This window comes from Arachis stenosperma, chromosome 7 (genome assembly GCF_014773155.1).
Source record: "Arachis stenosperma cultivar V10309 chromosome 7, arast.V10309.gnm1.PFL2, whole genome shotgun sequence".
Lineage (NCBI taxonomy): Eukaryota > Viridiplantae > Streptophyta > Magnoliopsida > Fabales > Fabaceae > Arachis > Arachis stenosperma.
In genome coordinates this window covers 8,931,163-8,953,779 of record NC_080383.1, presented here as the reverse complement: position 1 = coordinate 8,953,779, position 22,617 = coordinate 8,931,163, and the positions used below count along the sequence as shown (strand labels likewise).

The following is a 22,617-nucleotide window of genomic DNA, read 5'->3' as shown; positions in this document are numbered from 1 at the left end:
TTATTAATAAAATTATGAAATATTTTAAATTTATTATATTTTATTATAAATATTTTTGTATATTTTAAATATTTTAAAATTTAAAATTTTTTATAAATATTAAATATGACATATTATATATAAATATTTTTAATAAAAAATAATTTTTTTAAATAATATTTTTATTTTTATAAAAAAAATTTATTAAACCTTTTAACAGATTTCAAGTCTAATAACAGATTAGACTGAATAATAAGTCAGGCTTAATATTTTAATAAAAATCTATAACAGATTACAAACTAGACTCAAACCAATTAACTACATGATAGACTAAGTTTATTAAAAACAAAGTCTAACTTGATTTAATCTATTTTCACCCCCCTATTCCTTTCTTTACAAAATTGAAAATTGTGTAACATCCATGCATGTAAATTATCAGGATTAAAAGGAATTGAAGCATAATTTATTATTTAATTTACAGTATGTTTGGTGTGTCTTTTTGTTGTAAAAAAAAAAAAAAAAACCACACATATATAGATGTTGATAGTTTTTAGAAAAATAGCAAAATCTTAGGTCATTATTGTTGATTATTTTAAAATATGAATTGCGTTTGTTTCTCACTAAAATTAGATATATTGTATATTTTTTAATTTACATCCATGGACTAAGAAAAGTCAAAGCCTGGTTATGCTCTTGAAAACCTATATAAGGGATTCACTATTACATTACTGTTCACAGAAAAACAAACTTCACACAGAGCTAACAATAGCTTTCAAAGTAGCAAGGTCTCAGTCTTTTACTCTTTTACATCCATCAATGGCTGCTGAACGAGGATTTGGAGATTTGCAACCTTCCATTTGGAAGTATGAATATATTCAATCACTGAGAAGTGAATATAAGGTATAGTATGATGATGATGATGATGATGACTGTATCCAATCATGCACTTATATATAGGTCCAATAAATGTTTATATACTTTGATGGATAGTTCCTTTAATTTATTTCTTAAGGATAATGCATTGTACAAAATTACGATAAGAAAAAGTCTACTCCAACAACTTTATTAAATTCTAGCTAGTATGTAACCAATAAAAAAGTGAGCCATTGAATCAAATCTTAGACCATTAAAATTATCATTGATGGCTACAAATCACAAAAGTTGTTGGCCCCTAACACTTATTTTACGATAATACTAGAATGACAATAATTAAAATTATTTTATTTAATATTTATATTTTTATGTATATAATATTTATAGATATATATTTATTATATATAAAATCACATAATTATTTTAATAATAATTAATAAATATTAAATAAAATAATTTTAGATTATTTTTATTATCTCTCAATTATTATTGCAAAATTAATGCAGGAAGAATCATGCATAAAGAAAAGGGAAGTGTTAAAGGAAGAAGTAAGAATGATGCTTTACAAAGTGGAAAATCATGTTCATCAACTTGAGCTGATTGATATATTACAAAGACTTGGAGTAGCTTATCATTTTAAAGATGAAATAAAGAGCATTTTGGACAACATTTACAACATGGAAATATTCAATACGAATATTTTGTATACTACAGCACTTGGATTCAGGCTCTTAAGACAGCATGGATATGATGTATCTGCAGGTTTTCATTAAACCCTTATAATCTGATCCCCTTTTTAATTTAAACATGAATATTTTTTAGAGTCACTAAAAAAATGTATTTAGTAGAACAATTTTTATGTTTATTCATTTTTTCCTATATAAGTAGTTTTGACGGTTATTGGTTGTTAAAATAAATATTTAAACACATTTTTTATTTTATTATTAAAATAAAGAATATTTAAAAATATGTTTTCGCACTTTTTATCAAAAGTTTTAATAACTTTAAATTAGAGGACATGCCATAAATATGTGGATGTAAATAATAAAAGGAAAAAGATTGGAAATTATTTTTTTCAATAATCAATAATAATTTTCTTTTCTTTTCCTATTTTTTACTCATTTATTATTTTGTTCATTGAATATTGTTAGTTAAAGAAAATAACAATGCTACGTGATCAATAAAATTTATTATTTTTTGTTAATTAAATTTTAAATTTTAAATTTTAAATACTAAATTTTAATAGTATAAGATTAAGATGTTAGTCTAAAATATTATTAATATTAATAAAAATAATGATTCTTAATATTTTAAAAATATATTTTTATTAATAAAACAGATAATAAAATAAGTGATGAATATATAGCAAATTCTTTGCAATAATAGTGATGGCATGCTAGTTGTACACTTGTACTTATGCACTGGGACAAAAAAAAAACATGGCAAGTTGCTAGCTATAGTACAAATGTTAATTTGTCCACAAAATTATTGTTGGATATAGTGGATAATATACGTGTGACTGCTCATCAACTATACATAATTAAGGGTCATATGGAGACAATAACAAATTAGAAATGAGTCTAAAATATGTTAGATTATCTTATTTTATATTTTTTAGTTATTATTTATTTTATTTTATATGTTTGAATATTATTAAAATAATTATGTAATATTAAATATAATAAGTATGTAACTGTTTTACATGTGGTAAACATGCCACTAGCTTTCACTTTCTAAATCATTTTACATAGCATCAAAGATTTTTTACTAAAATATATGAAGTTCAACTCTTGTTAACAATGGTATCATATTGGAGTTTCTTACATGAAATATTTATTATATATGTCACACTTTATTAGTAATTTTTAACTATGTTAATGATGGGCTAACATTGAGTGATTCAAATGAACTACCACATTTTTAACTACCACATTTTTCTTCAAAATTTTTAATTATTAATTACAGTTATTTAAAACTAACTAATTAAAAGTTATTTACCTATATATTTTGTTTAATATTTAACTTTATGAAACCCAATTACGGTTGTACGTACAAAAGATATTTAAAAGCAAGTACATAAGTATTAACCTTAATTAAATTACTTTCTCTTTTATTGTTGTAGATGTGTTTGATTTCTTTCTCAAAGAAACAAACAATTTCAACGAACATCAATCTTCAATTGGCATTGAGGGAATTTTGTCACTATATGAAGCCTCATTTTATTTAGTAGAAGAAGAAACTATATTAGATGATGCAAAAAAATATAGTTCAAAAATTCTCAAAGAACATGTAAAAAGAAATGATGATGGTAGCTACATATCCTTCTTAATCAATCATTCATTGGAGTATCCATTGCATTGGAGGGTGTCAAGATGGGAGGCTCTTTGGTTCATGAACACATATGAAAAAAGTCTCAATTTGAATCCTACACTTCTTCAATTTGCTAAATTGGATTTTAACATTGTTCAAAGCATTTACCAAGAAGAGTTGAAGGATATGTCAAGGTAATAACAAGAGGTTATGAATTTAGAAAAACACTTAAATACTAGCTACTATTTATATATCTATTATATATATATATATATATATATATATATATATTGAGAATAAATGATCATTTGTATCCATAAAACATAAAAATACTGACATATGTACCCACATTAGATCGAAATTAAACTTGTACCTGTACAAGATGCCTTTCGTGTGACAAAAGTATCCTACGTGGCACTTCAACCCTCCAACGATAGAGTACTTTTGTCACACAGACGACATCTTTCATGGGTATAAGTTTAGTTTCGATTTAGTGTGAGTACATGTGCATGCCAGCGTTTTCATCTTTTATTGGTATAAATGGTCATTTATTCTATTTTTTGAACTTGTCATTATTTGCTATTATATATAAAATTTTAATAATAAATTTTATTATTTTTCAAATATGAGTTATGATCATTATTTCAAATATTGTGTACTAACCCTAATTATTTTTTTTATTGTATCTTTAATTAGGTGGTGGAAAAGAACCAACTTAGCAGAGAAGTTAAGTTTTGCAAGAGATAGATTGGTGGAAAACTTCTTTTGGACCGTGGGAATGAATTTTAATCCAGAATTTGGTTCTTTTAGAAGAGCTGTAACAAAAGTCAATTGTTTAGTAAATACAATAGATGATATGTATGAGATCTTTGGCACTTTAGAAGATTTAGAGCTATTTACCAAAGCTATTGAGAGGTAAGTATTATTATATTATTATTATTGTTATTATTGCTAAATGATATTTATTTATCTTATACAAAATTATTATTAATTCATAAATTTTTTGTTCATGAATTCTAGATGGGATATAAGTTTTGGTATGGACAACCTTCCATACCACATGAAAATGTGCTTCCTTGCACTCAATAACTTTGTTAACGAAGTAGCCTTCGAAAGCCTACAAAATAATGAAGTTTATATTGTTCCTTTCCTTAGGAAATCGGTAAGTATATATTATTTAATATAATTTTTACACAATAATTACCTTTGTTGGCGCGCGCGCGCACACACACACACATATATATATATTATTTAATATAATTCGTTAACAAAAGATATAATAAGGCATGCCTGTCATGCAAACCTTTTTACAAATTGAATAATTTTTTTAATTAATCCAATTGTTGAATCACCTATATTATCTTAACTATTATTAGGCATATATATGTAATAATTTCATAAAATTTGAACATTATAAATAGGATTGTAATCCAATATTTTAAAACTAAATCCTCAATCAAAATAAAGTTTAATTTTATGACGAAATAGCAAATTACTTTCAAGTTTTGTCAAAATTTATACAACTTATTTATATGGTGAAATTTCTTAATTATTAGAGGGTTGGATTAACGAAATTCAAAATCTATCAAATGGAAAAATAAACTCAAAAATAATTATGATGACATACATATATAACTTCTATGTTGCAATTTCTTAATTAAAAATCTATTTAGGACCTGTTTGAAAAATTTTAAAATTTTTTTTTTATTTTTTGATTTATAAAAAATAGTAATATTAATATTTGGTATAATTTTTAAAATAAAATTATAATTTTTGATAAAATTATAATTTTTGAAAAAATTATAATTTTTGAAAAAATTATAATTTTTGAAAAAATTATTTAAATATTTATAAAAAGATTAAAAAATAGCTTCTCTCATAATAAATTTTTTTATTATATTTTTTAAAATAAATATTTTTAAAATTAAAAAATTAAATATAAAATAACTTATTTATAAATTATTTTTAATATAAATATTTATTATTTAAACTATTTTTTAAAAAAGAATTTAATTAAACTGTTTCCTTAAAAGTGTCGTTAATATCATTTTGGGCTCACTTTTGCAATTTTTGTTCAGTGGGCAGATTTATGTAAGGCATATTTTGTTGAGGCAAAATGGTATTATAGTGGTTATATACCAACTTTTGAAGAGTACTTGGAGAATGGTTGGAGATCTATAAGCTCACATGTTCTTTTTCTTCATGCTTATTTCACACTTCCGAATGCATTAAAAAAGGAGCAATTGGATTCCTTAAATGAATATCCTAACATGATTCGTCTTACGTCATTGTTTTGCCGCCTTGTTAATGACCTTGGTACATATAAGGTATGGAAACTAAAATATCTACTTCTATTAAAGATGATTACTCATTGGAACAAAAAAATTGTCTTAAAAAAGCAGCACTATCTTCTATTTTACTTGTTTAACTTTTTTATTTTTAAAATTTTTTAAGATTTATTTTGAAAGTTTAATTTAATTCATTAATAATTTAAATTTTTTTACCACGCAATCATTCATTTATATATATTCTTTTGAATTATTATTTATGTAATATATATATATATATAAAATAGTTATTCTTTGTCAATATAACAATATATAATTAAATAGAAATACAATTTTTTTATAATAATTAACTATATATTAAAATTAAATTCCCAATTTAAATATTAATAACTGATAATATAAAATATTTTACCCAGTTCTTCGATAATATATACAGTTATGTCCATCATTCCATTCACTTGAATGAAAATTCAAATCCTTGAATTTAATTTGTTAGTAATTTAAAATAGTTTAACAATCTTAGTGTATCGATTATGTTACGTTTATACTGAAATCACCTACTAAAATTAGTTATTAGTATAAAATATATGTTAAAATATAAATACACATCGAAAATAAATTAAACCATATATATATTTATACACAATTACAGTAATGGCTGATTTTAGTAACTAATTTTAACGTACGAATAATATTTTTGATTAACTAAATTGTATTTTCGTTGTTGATGTTTAGCGTGAGAAAGAGACTGGAGATGCTCCTTCATCAATTCAATGCTACATGAACAAAAGTGGAGCTTCAGAGGCAGAGGCATGTGAGCATGTTAGATCAATTATAAATACACTTTGGAAGAACATAAACAAAGAAGCTCATCATTCTTCTCTCTCTCAAGATTTCATAGACTCTATTTTAGGCCTTACAAGAATGGTATTAGCCATGTATGATCATGGAGATTACCATACTTTTCAAGATTCTGAAGCCAAGAGTGGTATTTTGTCATTAATCATTCAACCAATTCCTCTTACACGTTAATGTCTATTGTCTATGAATTACTACTAAAATATAGCAAATTATTTGCAAATTTTTACCTGCGAATTATTTTCACATGAAATCTGCATGTATTTTTTTCTGTCAGAAAAAAAATTAGTTGCTGATTTTAATGTGAAAAAAATTATAAATAAAAATAAAATTCAAAGGTAAAAATTATAATGTTTCTATTGTTAAATGTGTGTGAGTTTAACATTATTTGAATAAGATAAGATATAAAGGTACAAATAAAAGCACATGAGAATTAGATGCAAGAATGGTAGACGAGAGCAAGTAAGATTCCATTTGAAGACTTGCTTCATAAGGTGTTGTCGCTTTGTTTGTCTTTATAATGTTTTTGTATTTTGTATTTAGTTTTTTCATCATTTATGTGTTGTGAGTGTGACTTGTGTTCTATCAGTGTATCTATTGTAATTCTTGCTTTTATGATAAAGATGTATGTTGCTATTATTAAATTAATGTTCATTGAAATTCATAAATTACTTGACTCAATTTAATTAATCATTCTAATCAAGTTCATTTATGCAACACGAAGTCAAAATCCTCTATAAAATCCTTACTCTATTTATAAGCATTTACAAAACTAAAAGAATAACTTCATTAAAAGAATTAAAAAAAATTAAATGAAGAGAGTTTTGTTATGCTAAATTAAGATTGACAATACAATTTTTATTTGTGGATATCTAATTCACTTTAATATAGTTGAAACGGATTGATAATTCAATTTGTAGTAAATAGGGTTGAGTTTGGATGCCAAACCAATTCTCTTTTCTTAATCCACATCTTATTTAATATATAACGTGAATGAGCGAAAAAATATTTGAATCTAAATTCTTATTTTTTGTACAAATACATAGTATACGATGAAGAGTAAAAATTTAAATTTTTATTTTTTGTACAAATACATAATACCACTACAAAAGCAATGCAATTAACTAATCATAAATATATAATATTTGATATTATAAATTATGGAAGAAGGACTAAATATTGTATCAAAGTAAAAATGAATTGTTTTTTGAAATCGAGTAAAATCAGATGGAGGGATTTAAAGAGTGAATAAATTTCGAGTTGAGAATTTAAATTCAGGAGTACCCTACTCTATTTTACGCATGTGCCATTCTTTTGCTAAATGAAGGATTAAATAATTAACACATATATTTCCGAGATATATATATATATATATATATATATATATATATATATATATATATATATAGAGGGTCCATTTAATGTGCAGATGCTTATTAGTAAATATTTAAAGAAAGTTTGGTAATGGGACACGTGTCACGTGTGACGTTCATTTTACATAACGGAGGTTGTTAGCTCATGGATTTAGTGTATGGTAGATGGTTAGTTTGACTGAGTCTAGCCAATGTAGTAACAATAAATTGTTTTTTAGTTGTTGGTAATGGGCTGTTGGTGGATTGTGTTTTAGGGTTTTTTGAGTTTTTGTGGAGAATTGGTGGTGGCAACAAAGTTATTGGGCTTGGAGGAATGTTGATGGATTTTGGGCATAGGTTAGCATAGTATTTAAAATAGGTATAAAAGTTGTGATGTATTGTTTTACCGAAAAAAAAAAGTTGTGATGTATTGTACAGAAAAAAATAACATGTGACCTTAATATTAGAAAAAAAAAAGATGTGTTGCTGTGAGAGAATCTCTCGTTAGTTTACGTCGGTGACTTGTTGAGGTTGAGCAGGTGAATGAAATAAAAGGGTTGATTCTGACGGCAAGTGAGAGAAAAAAATAGTTTACAACAGTTCTCTTCGAATCTTAAAATTTTTAATAAATGGATCAAAACTAAATTTTTTAATAATTTCTTTTCTAATATATATAACAAGCTATTCATCAGAAAATCATTTTCCATTTTTTATCCTGTAAAATATGCACACACAAAAAAAATAGAAACATAAATATTCAAATTTATAAAATATTTATTGAATACTATTTTTAGTCAAAAGATATTTAGTTAAGTACTCAATAAATATAAAATAATACTAAACTAAATAAATAAAAAATTACCTCACTTTATAAAGATGATGCAAAAATATATAATTGCTTAAATTCAAAGCTTAGTTTAAAAAAATTGAACTTTTTAAGTTACAATTTACAAAATCCTCTATCAATCTATAAAAATATAAAAAAAATATTTATTAAAAATTCTACTATTTTTGTATAATATCAAAAATTATATTAAATAAATAATAAAATATAAAATAACACTAAATTAAATGTATTAAATTACCTATATTTTTGTAGTATTTTTGTATGTTTTGATTTTGGTTTGAACAATAAAAGTAAAAGAGTTGTCAACTGTAGCTTTCGTTGTTTGAATAGAGAAAAAGAAACACAACGGAACTATACTTTTAGGAAAAGTAAATGAAACCAAGAGATTATCAGTCAAAAATTAAACAAAACCACATTAATTTATATTAATAATTAATTTTAAATCTTTTAAATTCAAAATTTTAAAAATTTAAAGTTAATTAAGTAAACATAATTAAAAACTATAAAAGCCTTCATCTTCTCTCTCACATTAACCTACCCACCTCCAACAATCACACACACAGACCTCTCTCTCTCACCAATGCTGCTGGAAGCGTCGGCGACTTCCATGCTCTCCGCAATACCCTCAACAAGCGCATCCAAAACAACTGCTTCAACACGAAGTCCACCTTCGATCCCAGGAGAGAGGTAGATGCCAAAGTCACCGCCGGCAAGTTTGGCGGCGGCAGAGAGGTCAGCGAGGACGTCTCCAGTGCCGGCCTTTCAGGGAGAGGAGCGGACAGAGTAGTTAGTGTATTGGGAAGGCCACAAGCAGAAACCGTCGTGGTGCTTGGCGGTGAGGATGACGCGGTTGAAGCCGTTGAGTTTGGCGAAGTGTATCCAGTGAGTGGTGTTGAGGTTGGTGGGGTTGAAGAGGGAAGGGTGTACATGGCTGGAGCCCCACTCTTGTCCGGTGAAGGTGTTGAGACCGAAGTGGAAGAAGAGGGACATGTGGCTCACCTGCCATTGGATCTGGAAGGCGTTTGGGAGGGGCAATATGAGAAGTGGCGGAGCCACTGAATAACAACAACAACAACATGGGAGTAATAGTCCATTTGCAGAAAACATTCATTTAATATGAAAAAAAATATCCTAATACTTAATAAAAGAAACATTCAATTATATTTTAGCAAAAATATTAAATATTTATAAAATTTTAAAAAAATATGAAATTCTTAAAGAAATAGAGACATTCACATTTGCAATACAAAAAATTCGAAAAATATATAAAAGAACATCCATTTAGTATGAAAAAGAAACATTCTGATACTTAGCAGAAGAAACATCCATATATATTAACTCGTAGAGATTTTGGATTCACCCAAAAATATTTGGCTGATTTTTTATTAATACCTTTTTGGTTTCCTAGCATTGCTCATACTTTTATGAAGCAATGAATTTTTTTTAAATAGAATAAAAGAATTCACTTCAGCAGTTCAGCCCAACTCCAAACCCCAAATTCCTAATATTTAAAAGTACAAATTACAACAAATAGAGGTAAAGATTGAATTAGGATAATTCATGTTAAAGTTAGGAAACCAAGCTAACTAATCTATAATTTTTCTTTATTAAAGTATTACTATTTTTCTTATAAAAAGTTTGGGTACCATGGCGCCCATTATCTACTATAAGCTTCACCTTTGTATAAACAATGATCTGTTATCAGTTTTATTATTTTAAATTTTTTTCATTTTTTTTTCTTTTTCCCACATACTATAAAAATATACCCATCTTAATTTTAATATATAATATTGTATTCTTCTTTTATGTATTTTGGTTTGTATAATTACTATTGACGTTGCTATTTTCATTTTCTTGTTAGTTATTCTTTTTTTTTTCAAGTCTTGACAATTAATAAAACAAGAAAGCAAAGACAGAGAAATTCAACCCACTCTACTGACCAATTTATTGAATTAGGGTTTAGATTTTACGGACTATGAATTATGAATTACAATTTAAAATTTAGGATTTATAATTTACGGTTTAATTTACATGGTTCAAGATTCACAGTTCAAGATTTAGTGTTACGATATACTTTCACCAAAAGAAATAAATAAATCAATTACGATTTAGGATTTCGAGTATAGGATTTAGGAATTTCGGATTTGAGGACTATGGTTCAAAGTTTTAGGGTTTGGAGTTTTTGGGTTTGGGGTTTAGGGATAAGGTTTCGAAATTAGTGTTGCCATGTACTCTCCCCAAAAGAAATAAACAAATCAATTGATTTTTAGGGTTAAACGGGTTTAGGATTTGTGTTCTGTGGACTAGGGTTAGGAGTTTCGGAGTTTGGAATTTTCAGGTTTGAGGTTTAGAGTTTATGATTCATGTTTCAGAGTTCAAGTTCAAGGTTCATAATTTACGGTTTAGTGTTTAATGTTTAGAGTTATATCGAAAAATAATATTTTTCACAAAGATATTATTGAACTCTTTGATAAGCCAATGTTCGACAAGTTTAGACTTTGATCATTGTAAGTGCTTGTCGACTTCGATCATTGCCAAGTGCAAAAAATATTTTGATCAACTTCTAAATACACATTAGAATTAATTTTGTATTGGAACCAATTACGTGCTCCGTTAGATACTCTCTATCAATCGATTAACGCAAATGTGAAAGTCGAAGAGGCAGACTCGACGGAGGTCAACTGTGTCGAAGAAGAGGTCAGCAGTGTCGAGGTCAAATTTTGATAAAAATTCTTTCCAACAATATAATCTTTATTGAAAAAGGACTCATCAAGGAAAAGAGATAGAATTCAATTAAGGAGCATGATTGAAGAAGAAGAACAAGTGGGGTTTATTAGTGGCAATCACCCACGTTGTACAAAAGAGCGGGAACTCAAAAATCAATGCACGTGGGAGTTACATTTGAAATTAATTGGTCGAAGATTTCAATAAATAGGTGAAAGATCGAAGAAAAATGGTTGGAATCTTTTCAAAGAAAACACTCACACTCATTCACATCTCCAATGACTTTCTGTGTCAGTCAAGAGTATTTTTCTTTGAAGAATTTCATCCATGTCTTTACTTTTCATTTAAATTCCCCGTAACTTTCTTTCCATGCAATTTATCTTCTTTGCAATGTCATTTCGTTTCCCTTAAATTCAGCAACTTTTACCCTTTTCAGTCTTTACCTTTTAATAGGGGTGTGCATGAGTCGGGTGAAACCGGATTTGATGTGACCCGACCCGACCCGACCTGAAATATATAGCAGGCCAATTTATTAGACCCAAACCCGAACCCGATCCTAGACCGGATGAAACCTATACACTTTTGGGCCACGATTATACCGGGCATAGTTATCAGAATCGAACCGGTGATTGAACCGGTCAAAATACTGGGTCACTGGGTTAATATAGAACATGAACAATAAGTATTTTGTTAATTTTATTCCATCATAAATATTTTTATTTTGTTTTTATATTAAAATAACTATTATTTTAAAATTTTAATAATTTATTAATTAGTTTATATCTATTATATTATTATATATTACAAGTATTTATTAAAAAAATTATTAATAAATAATATATTATTATGAAAAGAAAAAATAAGTGAGTTTATAATTATTATTAAATAAAAATATAATTAATTTAAAAATGAATGAATTTATAACTAAAATTAAAATAAATTAAATGAAGTAAATTATTTGATGAAAGATACTTATATATATTATAATTTGCATATATATATTAATAAGGTGCATGCTAGCTCAGTGGCTATGAAGGAAGCTCTCTTTCCATGAAGACACGGTCAAACCCCACTTCACACATTTCTTGAAATTTTAATTTTAAGTGGTCCGGTCAGACTGGTCTTTGGCAAGTTTGATCAGTTTTTATTGGTTTACTTTGAGTCTGATTGGTTCGTTCTGTTTCTTAATCTTGTACGGTCTAAACATCAGACCGGATCGGTATTGGATCTAGTTTATCAGTTTTTCAGTCGAACTAGTTGGTTCGGTTTGGTTCTAATAAGTAAAAACCGGATAAAAATCGGGTCGTTAACATTACATTACCTTGATACCTTCTTATAAGTTAGCATGTGAAAATATCTAAATTTTCAAGACTCCAACCATTATTTGACATGGTAAAATTCACTTAGAAAAATATAACAAGAACCAACTCTTCTCTAAAATTAAAGCATAACCATAATCAATACTAATATTGTCTAATAACACCAAATATTTAAATTAATACAAATAACACAATATTACGAATTAGTTAAAAAATCTTATGCATTTTAAACATAAAACATTAACTTATAGTCTTATAATAACTAATAACACAAAATATTAAGGTTTACAATACTTAAATTTCACATAAGAATCGCCATCATCCATCACTAATAACACAAAATATTAATTGTGTATGATGATCGGGCCATCGGGCCGAGTTCGGGTGGCCCGAGCCATGGCCCGGATTCGACCCGAAATATTGACCGGGTCTATTTTTTAGACCCTTACCTGGCTCTAAACCCGGTGAAATCACACCAAAATAGCTCCTAAAGTGTTCGGGGCCGGGCCGGGTCTTCGGGTCGGCCGGACCATGCACACCCCTTCTTTTAATTTGTCCTTTACTTTTCCAAACACTTTTTTTTCTGCAAGTTGATTTTTCTTTTATTCAAGTCATTTAAGCTTTATTATTCATTTTAAATTTTTGCAAAGTTTAGTTCCTTGTTCTTCGTAATTGTCAAAGGCATGAATTTTGATACAAATAGAACTGGTACTTACAAAGAAGAATAGATTTTGCTCCCAAACCACTAGATATCGTATCATTTTTTATTTGTTAAAAATCGATAAAACAGTTACAGTTTAATATGACGATTTACTTTCACCATAAAAAATTAACAAGTCAATTGCATTATTCATGAATTTAGACTTGATTTTGTCTCATCGTTACTTCTTCCATTGAAACGGGAACGTTTTATGTCCTCTGAAACGATTTGGACAGCTCTTTCAAATTTTTGCAACAAACTCAAAATACCCTAATGACCAATATTTTTTTTTATTTTTCATTCTACGCGTTGCCAATGTTATTTTCACATCAAAGGCATACCCACATCTACACTAATCACAGTAACTTTTTCTATGCCTTCTTTTAATTAAAAGTAATACTTAGAATATATAAAAAAAATCACCTGAACACTCTACACTGAGCTAAGAATTTAGCATTCAATAATTATAGCATCAACTAGTGATGATGGATATAAAAAAATTTAAACTCCAAGATAAAAATAATATATATTGTTTTCAAATGTGACCTATAAACTCGATCAACCAGCCTAATATGGCTCAATCCAAACACATGATTAACCTCTCACAAGAAATCATCTCCCAATATGTATGCATATTTATTTGTGTTTTATTTAATTATAAATATAAATATAGAATTATTCTATATTTTTAATAGATCTTAAAATCGGTTAAATTATTCGGTCAACTCATTTAAATGGGTGAGTTTTGCTTTAAAATTAAGTCAGTTTAAATTTTAGGTTAAATGAACTAGTTTGTAAGCTAAAGGGACAATTCATTTATTTTTTTATATATTTTTTAAAAGAAATAGCACTTTAGGCTAATATTTTATTATTCTGTTAGTTTCTATACTTTTACTAAATTTATAATTAAATCACTATTTTTTTTCAATTGAGTCTCTATACTATTTTTAATTTCAACCCATGACCAATATGAGCTCGAAGTTTCCTTCGTAACTCGTGGAACTTCTTCGCAATGGCTCCGTTCCATGCCTCATTTCAAAGGAAACCTCAAAGTGGCTCTATATAATTAGTATTTTATTTTTTAAATCGACCATTTTTTTACAGAAATATAGTATGATTTGAATCAGAATCGCAAAATGTTAAGGAAATTAAGATTATTGTATATACAAAATACCTAATTTAAAATTAGTATCATTACTATTACAAAAATTAAACATTCTTTTTATTTAACCAAAAAATTTAACCCATCTACCAAACAAATACTCTTTATTTAAGATTTTTAACTAAAGAAATATTTTTTGTCAAAATATTTTTTAAAAATTAAAATAAAAGGATAAATAAATCAATACATTTAATTTATTAGATTGGTCATAAATAATCTGAACTAAAAATTTATAGTCCATAAATAAAATAAATTTAAAGGTGTCAGTTTGTTTATCCCATAACTACAAGAAAATAGAACATTTATAACAAAAATTTTGTATCAAATTTAAAATTATTACAAAAAAATAATTTTTTGTAATAATAATTGGGAATTGTTACAGAAGAATAATGTTTTGTAACAACATTACATGTTGTTACAAAAAATACTAATATTTTGTAACAACCTAACTTTTGTTGTTACAAATTATGTTAGTTTTTGTAACAACTTGTTGTTTTGTTATGAAATATTATAATATTTTGTAACAAAGAAAAAAAGTTGCAAAAAATCGCAATATTTTGTAACAAAATATCTTTTTGTTTCAAAAACTCCAATTGTTTTGTAATAAAATATTTTTTTGTTTCAAAAACTCTAATTATTTTGTAACAAAACATTAATTTGTCATAAAATTCAACATTATTTGTAACATGTTATTTGTTGGTCACAAAATGTAAGTATATTTTATAACAATTTTTTTTCAAAATGTTAAACACTTTGAGGGTAAAAAAAATTCGTTTATATAATTTTTTTAGAATAATTTTATTTTGTTTCAAAAATTAAAATTTTTTACATGTTTGTATTCATTAATTTTTAAAAATTATAAGCATTATTTTATATTTTTTAAAAAATTAATATATAATTTTTATTCATAATCAAATTTTTTATATTAACTAAAAATTAATTTGTGAAAACATAAAAAAATTTAATTAAATTATATTTACAAATAAAGAACAATAATTAAATATAGAAGAAAAAAAAATCTAAGATATCAAGTTACTAAATGCTAAAAGTAAAGAGGGGAAGCAGTAAAAAAAACTATAAGTGCAACCCCCTAATTCTCCTAATTCCTCTTTTCCAGCAAAATACCCACACACACAGTAAGAAAAGAGGGAGAGAACGGGAGAAGAGAAGAGAAGGGAGGAAGGATATGCGCCGTCACTGGTGGCCCTCGCCGCGCCCTGCCAGTTGCCGTCGAGTCACTAAGAGGGAAGAGAGAGCTCGTGGGTTAGAGAGGGAGCGTCGCGCTAGCCACCTTTATTGCCGTTCGTGCGTCGCCGGTGCTATTGCTATCCCGCCGCATCCCACAATCGTCGATGCCGAGAAGTCGTCGCCATCGTCGTTCGAACTTCAAAGGAAGAAGAGCTCATGGAGAGCACAGAACGCGAAGGAGGAGGACTGTTTGCTGCTATTGGAGCTTCGACCACCGCTGTCAGGGCTTGTCGATGTAGCCACAACCATCGCCGTAGCCGTTGGATAGAGGGGAGAAGAAGAGACGTGACGTACAGAGCCGCTCGTCGCGCCGTCGTGGGAAGCCTTCAACGTTGTCGCTGCGGTTGTTGGAGAAGGTCGTTTGAGCTTGTTGGAATTGTCGTTTTGGTTCTACTGCAACTCGCACTGGTACCTGTTCGTCCATGTCCTCTATTCATCCTTCACCGGAGCACCATGTCGCTGAAGAAACACTACCTAAACCGGGCCAGATTCACCGTTGCGGTTGTTGCAGTTTTGAATTTTGTGGGTCTCGACACTTTGAGGTAGGAGATATTATTATAAAGTTATTGATTTTAATTTAAGAATCCCCAAAAAGTATAGTCGATAATTGCAAATATATATATATTAATAATTGTAAGTTATTAAGCTTGGATAATTGCTGTGAATGTGACTGGTTTTGTTGTTATGAGAGATTAATTAGTAGAATTAAGCTTGGATTGAGGTTGTGAAAATGTGATTGATGTGGTATTGAGACTCATTTTTATTTGAGGTTGTGATTTGTGAATAATGATTTAATTATTTGAAAGTGACTAATTACTCGAATTCCTAATTACGTTGATTTCTTGATTTAATTGTGGAATTAAGATTTAATGGTTATATTTGTGTAAATCAATAACTTTGGTCACTAGATTGAATGGTCACTAGAATATTAGGGAATAGACTTGTAGTTGATAATAAGGAGGTGTCACGAACTCGATGTTCGACATATGAGGAGGCCGGTAAGTAAGAAAGTTGCAAGCCTGCATTTCAGTCAATTTTGTTGAAAAAATAGACTCCCACTCTGAATTTTATGAAAGTATATACAACAATGCCAACTTATCTTGCTTAATGGCATTGTCATGAGAGAGAAATTTTAATTTTTTCTATCTGGTTAATACAATGTATGGCTAAGTCAAGGATCCATATACTTTTGGTACAATTGAGATTGCAGTATTGCACTTTAAATGTGTTAGAAAACCTTTTTCTGAAAAAATTGTGAGTTTGTTAAATGCTTTTCTTGCTTTTCAGAGACTGGATTATAATTCATAGCTTGATATATTTTATAAATCTATTTTATTAGGCAATAGACTTTGATCCAAACTCCTTGCGAAATATTCTACCTAAAGCAGTCTCATCATTGAAAGGGGCAATCTCAAAGGAAAAAGGAAGAGTTTATGTGCATTGTACTGCTGGACTTGGGAGAGCACTAGGGGTGGCAATAGCTTATTTATTCTGATTCTATGACATGAATGTGAGTTCTAAACTTCCACCTATCTTTGATTCAAGAAATGATTATCAAATTTGATATTGTTAAGTGTAATGTTATGGTTGCACTAATTTTCTTGCTAGATATGAGGTTTAGCTCATGTTATAGAAAAATAGTATTTTTAATCTGTATAATAGATTAGTTCACAGTTTTTTAAGAAGTCTTAATTATCAAGAAAAGAATGTGTTATCTTTCTTGTGACAGCTAATTTTCTTGTGTTATCTTTTATGAATGCATTGCTAATTGCCTTGTATTTACTGCAAAATAAAAAATACAAGGCAAAATTAGCAATTCTTTATGAATGCATTGCTAATTGCTAATTGCTCTGAATCTTTCTTGATTTTCTGCAGCCGCCATTTTTTATGAATGCATTGCCAATTGTTGATTGCTCTGAACCTTACTTGATTTGCTATAGCCGCCATTCTCTATTTCCAAACTTTTTCTGCATCAGTATTGTTTCTGCAATAACAGAAACTCTGTTCAGGTGCTTCTCTATGTTCTTACCTTGTGTTTTGACATAAACCTCATTATGAAATTTTATGAGTGTAAAAGCATAAAAAAATCAAGTAAATTTGTTATGAAGATTTTGGTCAAAATTGTGTTTTGTAATGATGGTTTGACAATTGATACTTATGTAAATTTAATGAATTTGTTCACTAAGTTATGATTGAAATGTGATTAGTTGGCCCAAGTTTATATGTTGAATTGTTAATTCTTGATAATTTATATTTTTGATTGGCTAGTTTTGAACTCTGAGGATATATTCTTAAGGAATTAGTTAATTTTAACTTGTAAGTTCTAAATTTTTATTCAGATGAAAATAATGTTATGTGTTATTTTTTAATTTTGGTTTTCATTGTTTATATTTGCAGGGGTACAAAATTGATGCCAACATGCTAGATTTTATATTGACTGAAATATGCTAGAAGAGTCAAAAATTATAAATTCCATATGATACAATTTTATGTTAGGAAAAAGTTGTGTTTAGTTGAATTTCTAGAACTTATTTTATTGTAAAAGAATCTTAATGACATGTAAGATATTTTAATTATCTATATGAGTATATATCATATAAATGTTGAGTTAGTGGGATTAGAAAATTAATTGATATATCAATTATTTAATTAAATATTTTAAAATTAACTTTCTATTTTTGTAACTAAAAGAATAAAAAATGTTACAAAAGTAAGCAGTATTTTGTAACAAAATATTATGACACAAAAATCTAAATTGTTACGAAAAATATTTTAAAGGTAAAAAGTGTTACCACTTTCGTAACAAATTTTGGTTTTTGTATTAAAAAAATTGTTACAAAATATTACTTTGAATTGTAACAGTTTTATTTTTTGTTACAAAAATTTTTTGTAACGGGACATACTGCAACGGCCCTTTTTTTGTTACAAAATCTTTTGGTTTCAAAATTCTGATTTTTTGTAACAATTTTTTTATTACAAATGTTGCTTTTTTTTTTGTAAGGATTTGTTTGGGTGAACCTTTAAGAAAAGATCTTTTTTTTAGTTATTTTTTTAAAGATCTAATAAAAAAAATAAAAGTAATTTTATATTTTGGTATCTCATACAAAAAGATATTTTTATTTATCAATTATGTTTGGGTATAATAATATAAAAGTATCTTTTTCTTCATTTATTACATGAAAAATATCTTTTTTATAGAAAAATATCTTTTAAAAAAGATGTAAATTACAGCTTTTCAAAAAAGATATTTTTTATTTTTTTTAGTATTTTTAATTTTACTACTAAAAATTTGCCAAACACACTAAAAAATAAAAAAATATTTTTTATTAAAAAATATCTTTTTTTTATCAAAATAATAACGATCAAACAAACACTAAATTTAGATAGACTAAAACTAAAAAAGCTGAATTAACCTGTTTAATTTCTAAGTAACTGATTTTTTGTATTTTTTTTGTATAATATGATACCTTATATTACTTGTGAAGGTTATTATTTGACTTTCCCTCACAACCGTGTGGAAAGTAATAAAATAGATATAAAAAAAATAAACTTAATTATTTCGAAAACTAAATCAAAAAATAAGCATTGTGGCGGATTTTTATTTTAATAAATAAATTAATTATAATAATTACTGAAATAATTAATTTAAAAAATATTTATTAAAATAAATATTTCTTGTAAATTTTGAGTAATTAGTAAATAATTAGTTAATAAATTAATTATTTTTAAAAAAATTAAAAAATTAAATTTTATAGTTTAATGAGGTAGAAATAATTAAAACACGAATTTTGATATTAATTTTAAAAGATTTAACCTAAAATTAGGTCGAACAGATCGAATTAGTTGGACCGGACCTAAACCGAGCCCATAGCCCAACATATGAAACCTTAAACACAGCCATCTTCCTTTAAATTTCCATGAAGCTCGCTGAAAGCATGAAGGGAAGAGCGAAGTAAGAGTTCAAACCCTAACTCCAATTCAAACTCAATAAAGGGTTACGTTTTAGAGTTTAATTTATTTAGAAACGAATGAGTTATATTTTAAATCTGAATTATTGAAGAAAGTAGTAAGTGGTATGATGAGAATGAGTATGAGAATGAAGATTGATTTTTGAGTATGATTTTTAAATAATTGAATGACAATGAGAATGAATGTGAAAATGAGATTTGTATTTGATTGAGATACTTGGGTAGTAGTAAGGATGGTGGTTCGTCCCGCTTGCTCCAGGTCTATGTTTGAGATTTGATAATAATGATGATTGACTTAAACTGAATGAATGTATGTTTGAGATCCTAGGCAGTAGCAAGGATTGTAGTTCGTCCCACTTGCTCCAGGTCAGTGTTTGTGACGCTTGGGTAGTTGCTGTAGTAGTGGATTATTCCACTTGCTCTAGGTTAAGCTTTTTAAACATTCGCCTGGGTAGTAGCCGCAATAGTGATTATTCCACTGGCTCTGGATTAAGCGGGTAGTAATAAGGGGGTTATAGCTCAAACCCACTTGCTCTGCATGGGTGTTTCAGTCCATGGTTAGCTACCAGAATATGTCGGGTTGGCTATATAACCGACAGATGATATCATCAACCATAAGATAGACATACATCATATGCATATGTGTGTTTTGTTTGATTGTGCATTAATTGGGTTTGCCTATGTGATCATTATACCTACTTACTAAATTTGCTACCTGTCGTATCTGTATTCTACTTGCATTGTGTTTGCTTTGTCTGTGTAATTCTACTGGTGTTTAGGAGGACTGTGGAGGAAGGGAATATTCGAGAGTTTTAATTAAAGTTTGGTTAAGATTAGAACCTTAGAGGATCACCCCATTATTATTTTCCGTTTTAAATTTTTAAGTTTTTAATTTGAGTGTCGGAGTTCTAGGATTGCCTCTGGCTTTCCCGAGACATTATATGTTAGTTATGTGGGTACCTTTACCATGCTGAGAACCTCTGGTTCTCACCCCATACATATTTCGTGGTTTTCAGATGCAAGTCAAGCGGCACCTCGCTGAGACATTCTGGGAGCTCCTGTCAGCGAAGAATCCTTATGTGTTGGGTTTACATTTTGGTTAAGATGTACATATAGATACTATTATATCTCCACTATGTATATTTTATGTTTTATCCCTCTTAGAGGTTGACTTGGAGAAACAGGTTTTAGAAACTGTGTTTTGAGTCTCTTTGGGGTTTTTTCTCAGGTATATATGTATATATGCTCTGGCTGGTTTTAACTTCGCGTGCCGGGTCAGAAGCTTTGTTATCTATATCATTGGGATTCTTTTCCTATATATATGTATTTCACTCATATCTCGTCGGTTTACGTTTATCGCTTACGCGAGTGATGCGCTTTTTTGTTTAGCGCTTTGTTTTAAACTTTCCTTCAAAGGCTCCTTGTATAAAAAATTCTCTCCACTATTATTATGTATATATTTTATTTTTAGAGGTCGTAATACCTCATCACCTCTACTTTACGACTCGAGCATAAAATTCTGTGTGGTAGGGTGTTACACTTCTCTCTTATCTCATTTACACTATAAACAAGATAATTTTGCATGTATCTCGTTTACACGGTAAACGAGATAAGACAGGTAGACGCGACACATGTATATTTCGTTTACACTCGTGTATTTGTATAAAAAATATTTTTTTAAATAATAAAAAATATTAATAATATCAATAATGTCAATAATCTAAACTTTTAGCATGCAATTACTATATAAAAAGGTTAATAGAAGAGAGTAAAATAGATATGTTTGATCAATTAGTACTAAAAAAGAATACATAAAAAATTTTAGATTAAATTATGATCCAATTAGATTGATTTAAATTTTGAAAAATAAAAAATTCGTACGTATTTAAGTTCCATGAAAAAATGAGAGAGTGATAAACGATGAATAAAACAGTGTAAATGAGATATACATTGTCTTATCTAGTTGTAAAGGAGATAAATTCAAAATTATATCGTTTACAGTATAAATAAGATAAGAAGTATTTATTTTAGTAAATATTTTTTAAATTATTTATTTCAATAATTATTATAATTAATTTATTTATTAAAATAAAAAACTCACACTTGGGAGTTTAAGTTTAGACAATGTATATAGGACTTAAAAACAGGTGATCTTAGAGAATATGAATAATAAGATTGGCAGACAATCATATTGTTAAATTATATTTTATTTAACAATGTAAACTTTTGAATAAGTAATTTCATTGTACACGTTCACTCCTTTGATACAAAAATGAAGAATAATATAAAAAAAATGTATAGATAGACAATAAAAATATTAAATAATATGAACAATAGATATATCAAATATTTATTTCACTAGATGTACGGATAGTTATTCTAATATTAATATTTAAATAGATAATTTAGAGGTATATTGTATTTTGATTTAATTGATAATTATTTGTGTTATTCAAAAAAATTATTAGTTACCTATCATTGCCTATATATAAAACTAGGATTTAATTAATTACGCAGCATTAGTCACCAAAAAAAATTAAGCAGCATTAGCAAGAAGATTATTATTAGAAAAAGCATGCGCAGCAGCACAGGAATATTCACGTTTAACAGCCTTCAAGAGGAGACTATCATGTTCAAGCGCCATCTGAACCGGCAATGATCCAATCCCATTCGCCATGGCCAAAAGCATCTTCTTTGTTTCCTTCTTGAACTCATTCTTATCTACCCTCCCATTCATGTCGTGGTCAAATTGCACGAACAGCGACTCGTACACACGCGCCACCTCCTCGGGATCGCGCTTCACGTCCACGCCGAAGTGCGTCTCCATCACCCTCAGCCTCTGGAGCTCCTTCACCATCTCCGTGTAAGACAAAAAGTCGTCTTTGTCCGTGTCCAGTTGAGCGAAGAGGTCGCTCACGGACGTGGAGAAGGCCTCCTCGTCTTCCACGAAGTTGGTGATGGTGGTGCCGTCTATGATTTCTACGCTCAT

General features: G+C 27.9%; 2 protein-coding genes across 2 annotated transcripts; one reads left to right on the top strand and one right to left on the bottom strand.

The window, feature by feature from the left end:
• The first annotated feature begins 727 nt into the window (after nucleotides 1-727).
• Nucleotides 728-6,976, top strand: LOC130940716 (myrcene synthase, chloroplastic-like). The gene is made up of 7 exons (XM_057868932.1): nucleotides 728-879; nucleotides 1,359-1,614; nucleotides 2,975-3,356; nucleotides 3,859-4,077; nucleotides 4,183-4,324; nucleotides 5,241-5,489; nucleotides 6,186-6,976. The coding sequence occupies exons 1-7, from the start codon at nucleotides 796-798 to the stop codon at nucleotides 6,480-6,482; spliced, it is 1,629 nt and encodes a 542-aa protein (XP_057724915.1). The 5' UTR covers nucleotides 728-795; the 3' UTR covers nucleotides 6,483-6,976.
• A 15,188-nt stretch (nucleotides 6,977-22,164) lies between these two features.
• On the bottom strand, nucleotides 22,165-22,617 carry LOC130939351 (uncharacterized). Its single transcript, XM_057867462.1, has one exon. It carries the CDS (start codon nucleotides 22,615-22,617, stop codon nucleotides 22,165-22,167), a length of 453 nt encoding a protein of 150 aa, XP_057723445.1.